The 5,353-nt window shown below is 50.1% G+C and overlaps 1 protein-coding gene across 1 annotated transcript in view; it reads right to left on the bottom strand.

Annotated features, from left to right (window-relative positions):
* Window positions 1-4,912: 4,912 nt before the first annotated feature.
* The window catches only part of LOC132249571 (olfactory receptor 52K2-like), a 741-nt gene continuing 300 nt past the window's right edge, over window positions 4,913-5,353 (bottom strand). The window contains exon 2 of the mRNA XM_059724954.1: window positions 4,913-5,351. Within this exon, the coding sequence (XP_059580937.1) occupies window positions 4,913-5,351 (439 nt within the window). The remainder of the gene's footprint in view (window positions 5,352-5,353) is intronic.

The following is a 5,353-nucleotide window of genomic DNA, read 5'->3' as shown; positions in this document are numbered from 1 at the left end:
GTCACTCGTGTTATTAAGAGCTCTCACCACGGGTTGCTGAACTAAACAAGTAAACACAAAATTCGCTAACATAAGAAGTTCGTCCACTAGGGATTGAATCAAATAATAACCTGTACAAATACATATACACATAATCAGATTCATAACAAAAAACTGCACGATCAGGACTTCAGTGGGCGTCATGGCGAAGTCGCGCGTCAAGCCCTCACTCCTCGATGATGTTATCCTTCTTGGGGCTTCTCTTTGCCACGCACTCTGAGTTCCGGATCTGTAAACAAAACTCTCAAAAAATAAGTTAACCTAATTCAAAGTATTTACAAAGTTCCATGGAACTATACTATTATTTCTAAAGCATATAATACAAATGTTTGCTACTTCAAACTACCCTCTCTTGCACATTCAACTAGATGAAATCGTCGAGGAGCCATTGTCTAGTTCTTCTAGGTAATGGAAACCTAACTCATAGGCCAGTTGCCATTGGCCTGCGTCCCCTAAAATCCGAAGTTGCCGCTTATTGAGTTCCGAACGCTGTAGGAGAAATCCAAACATGTATCGCTCCTCTGGTGTTCTCTGTGGCAATGATGGAAGATCGGATTCATGATGTTTTGCGCCTTGAATTTCGGTCGGGTGTCGACGTTCCCAATCACTAGACAATTTTGGCTCCATCAGGATATGCAGTCGTGACAACTGATGAAGGAGGTTACTCACGGGTTGGTTCACCATTGAGTTGAGCAGAATCCGGAGGACGACGATGTTCTTTCGCTCATAAACCTCAAGACAATTATCTATGCTGTGAACAGTTACTGGAACGGTTCCAGGATCTCGTAGATGACGATGAGGCCATGGTCTTATTTGCTGGAGTGATGTCAGTCCCAGCGCACATGTTCTGGGGTTCCAGGCACAATACGAGACTCCGATGATCGCTAGCATGAGTTGCTCTGCGCCGGTATGTTCTGGCCGTCCGTCATGCCATGCGTGGGCTTTTTGACCGATCAGTCCTGCAACAAGCGCTGGAAGTGGAATAGGCCAGTGAACGTTGAATGCCACCATGTCGATGTCAGTGACATGTCCTCTACTCCACGAAGCTTGTCTGACCAAGAAGCTTGCTTCTTCCTGGTTCAGCAGGTCGGATCCAAGTTCCACAACCAAACGTCCCAACCACACAGCTAGAGTCTCTTCAGGTTGGATTCTTGATTCTCTGCACAAATCCTGTAGTTCAGTTCTGCTGCGAGCATAGTAGGCAGTAGCAACTCGGTTAGTTGTTGTTACAGGCTGGACTACTGCTGCGGGAGTCACTGCTGCTGTTATTACTTCAGGCAGGAGGGGCGGATGCACTCCTCCGCTCGATTCTCCCTTCCATCGGCAAGAAGGCGTGGTCGCTGAAAGCGACGCTAAATTGGTGGGCGTGGTCGCCGGAAGTGACGCTGCATCGGTGGACAGAGTCGCTGACCGAACTCTCGCGGGTTCCTCCGAAGCTCCACCCTTCTCTTCCGGTTCTTCCACGCAGTCTCCCTCTTGCTCGGCGCCATCTTGTCATGGCGTTTCAGGATTCTTTTTCGCAGCCACTTCTTTGACCGCTTGAACGGCCACACGCAGCTGGGCTTTCAAACTTAAATTCTTTTGCATTAAATCAGTTATCGTACGGAAAGTTGCAGTCAGTACTCCCCCCTTGTCGTATTGTGGGGCCACCCTCTCATCCGCAGCACGTTCCTCCGTCTCCAGATCTTCGTGGAGCTCGGATGGAAGCTCGCAACCCCTTAATCTAGACACCAGCATGAAGGGGGAGAACCGGTCAATTGGGACCGGTTCTTCACTCTCCCGAGCATATCTTAGGCAACGGGCACACTCCTTGGTGAGGGTCGGGTTCACTGCGCCCGCCGGGTTGACTCTGGCGAAGGACACAGTGTCGAGGGGCCTGAACAGGACCGGCTCATCACTCATTATACACCCGAATGCTGCGGGGTGCAAATACACTTCCCTCTCTTTCTGGGCTCCGTCTTCGGAAGCTCCCTCTTCTCCCTTCAGTGAAAGACGTCCGCTGATAAATCTCTCACCCGTTCCGCCCGCCTGGTGGTAAGCGATATGTGCCTCCAGCTCCATAAAGCTTTCTACTTGGCGTTTTCCACTGTGCCAAGGGCAGTTCTTAACTAATTCTAGCTGCAGCGTGCCTTCTCCTGATCCCATCCTCATCGCCATGTGCGGGCCAGGAGCGGTCCGAGGCCCTCGGGGGTGCACGGCGGACTGTGGCCAGCAGCCCAGACATGCCGGGTCGGGGAATGCAGGCAGCGCGCTAGAATTAGGCACGGAAGCTTAGCGATTGATTAAAGATCATTTTACTTACACCAAAGATGGTCGCGGTGCAGGCAGGAAAACTTGCTTGAGTTGCGGTTACAGACAGAAAAGAAGAGAGGCGGACTAGAGTTCCTTCCATGCGAACCTTCTAGCCCAATCCAGTTGAAGGCTCTAAACCGCGAGCCTGTCGTGTCAACCGAAGAAAATAACTCGAAGCAGAGAGCTCTGAATACACTCACACAAAGTTTGCTAGGCTCCGTGGAACTTGCGCGCAGGGAAGGGGTTCGTCAAGGGATCGTTCGGCAACGGGGAGAGGCTAGAGGCTGATCAGACCCCCATAGCCTTCTTAAGGTACACACACTGGGTCCGATAGGCTCCGCAGCGCTTAGAGTGCTTCACAAAACGTGAAGCCCTCCTCTTTCTCTTTTTCTCCCTCCAGATGGTTGTGGAGTCCTCCAACTTGGGCGGAAACCACTCAAGCCTCTTACACGGCTAGCAAGCCAATCGCTAGCTGCCATGTGGGAACAATTTAGAACTGGCCAATAGTGGGACACAAATTTGCATGCGGGTGGCGGGAACTCCTTTGCACCGTACATTTCCCTCTTTGCAGATCAGAAATGCACCCTGCAAAGAAAGCTCCGAGTGCTGGGAAACAATTTAGCAGTGCCGAAGCACACCCAAACAAAAATCACACCCTTGGGTTGTGACAAATACTATGTTGCTTAAGACGGTTAGCCAAGTAGTTGAGGTGGCACCAGGTGACACACAAATACTACAAATTACATCAAACCATTTATAAGGCTCAGGCACATTGATAGTCAGACTGATGATTTGCCCACCCTCTCAAGCGTGGAAAGCCAACTGAGTGCCTTGCCGAGCCTTTGCCTCAAGGCTTTTTAGCTTATTTTTTACTTTATTTCAGTTTTTTAACCATGGCATGTCTACATCAGTGTCAAAGTCCTTTCTTAAGTCCAGAAAGACTACATCCACTGCAACACCTGTATCCAAGGCTTTTGTGACCTGGTCGTAGAAGGCCACCAGGTTGGTCTGACAGGACCTGCCTCTAATGAACCCATGTTGGTTGCCCCTAAGCATAATGTCCCCTGCTGGTCCCTCACAGATGTGCTCCTGGATAATTTTGTCAGAGAGCTTCCCCAGGACCAAGGTAAGACTAATAGACTTAGAGTTTCCTGGGTCCTCCTTCCTCCTTTTTCCTTTTCCTTCCTTCACCCCAGCAAGATAAGCATCCAAGTGCTAGGTCCTTATATCAGGACACTTACTATGGCAGCAGAGCACCTTGCAAATGCAAATTTAAAAAGGAGATTTCCGCTCAAATTTCACTGATTTCCACTAACCCCATCCTTTACCTGCACCGTGCCCCAGCAAGTAGGAGAGTCTGGTTGCTCACATGTGAGTGATAGACACAAATTAGGTGAAATGACTTGACCAAGGGACACTAGGGAAGTGTGGCAGAGCTGGGAACTGACCCTGGGTCCCCTCTTTCCCTCACCAGCACTTAATCCCCAAGGGTAATCAAATGCTCCATGTGTACGAGACACAGGCATGTTGACATTGCAGGATGAAGGTGTGACTGTGATGTATAACATCCCTGTGTGAGCCTGGATAGATCACTGGAGCAGTGAAGATGCAGCCAGGAAGGCTTTATCAGGTGCTAGCTACCAGAGTACCTACACAGGAGCGCTTTGGACTTGGTATCGTGGTTATAAAGTCCATGCCACTGTGTCTCCACAGCTATTGTGCCCCGTGCTTGCTGGGTTCACCCGCTGGGGCATGCCAGCAATGCAACCGACCCACCATCCTTGTGCATAGATCTGCCCCTTTGTCCACTGCCCTTCAGTGCAGAACTGGGCAGAAGCAGCATTTGGAGGTCATTGTCATCAGCAATCCCTCAATTTGAGGTTGATTTCTACCATGGCTGACTGATGGGTCTGGAGGTGACTGAAGAGTCCAGTCCTTGAGCCACAGATCTGTCCACAGAAGTTGCAGGTCTTTCTAGAGGGAAGAGTAGGTTTCAGGATGGGGAGCCTTCCTTTTCCTTCCTCTACTCTCTTTTCTCTGCTTTGAGGGCAAGACACATTATCTCAAAATGGGCTGTTGCTTGGTTGAGGTTGTGGCACCATTGGAGTTGGTTGACAGCAAGCTCTTCCCAACTCTTGATGTCGCATCCCTTTTCTCGAGAGGTGTCTTCAGTGTGTCCTTGTAGCATTTCCTCTGGCCTCCGTGAGACCTTTTGCTCTTACTAATTTGGGAGTAGAGCTCTTGTTTTGGGAGGCAAGAGACAGGCAAACAATATCTGGTCCAGCAAAGTTGGTGCTTGAAGATCACCAACTCAATGCTGGTAACATTGGCTTCAACAATGACACTTGCATTTGTGCAGAGATTCTCCCCACTGGAAGTGGAGGATTTTTGGGCGGCATCATTGATGATACCTCTCCAGACTCTTTAGATGACAATGGTTGATCACCCACGGTTTCACATCCGTAGTGGAGAGTGGAGATGATGACTGTGTTGTAGATGTGGATCTTGGTCTTTCCAGAGACTGCAGTAGATAAAGACATGCTGAAGCAATTTCTCAAAGAAGGTGCTTGCTTCCTGGTGTTCAGAGGAAGTGTTTCCTGGGACACAAGAGCTTGAGCACCCTGTGCCGTATCTTCTTGGTCCTGGCACCATACACTATGGGGTTGAGCATGGGCGGCACAAGGAGGTAGAAGTTGGCTAGCAGGATGTGAATGTGAGGAGACACATGCCGCCCAAAGCGGTGCGTCATGGATGATGCCACAATGGGTGTGTAGAAAGCCAAGATGGCACAGAGGTGGGAGACGCAGGTGCTGAAAGTCTTGAGGCGGGCATCAATGGAGGCAAGCCGGAGGACGGCTCGCAGGATCATGAAGTAGGACAGGAGGATGACAAGCGAGTCCATGACCAGCACTAAGAAGCCAATGGCCAAGCCATAGAGGTTGCTGATGGTGATGTCTTCACACACCAGCATCACCACAGCCATGTGTTCGCAGTAGGAGTGGGCAATGACATTGGTCCAGTA

Source organism: Alligator mississippiensis, chromosome 1 (assembly GCF_030867095.1).
Source record: "Alligator mississippiensis isolate rAllMis1 chromosome 1, rAllMis1, whole genome shotgun sequence".
Taxonomy (NCBI): Eukaryota; Metazoa; Chordata; order Crocodylia; family Alligatoridae; genus Alligator; species Alligator mississippiensis.
This window is presented reverse-complemented; position numbering and strand designations above follow the sequence as displayed.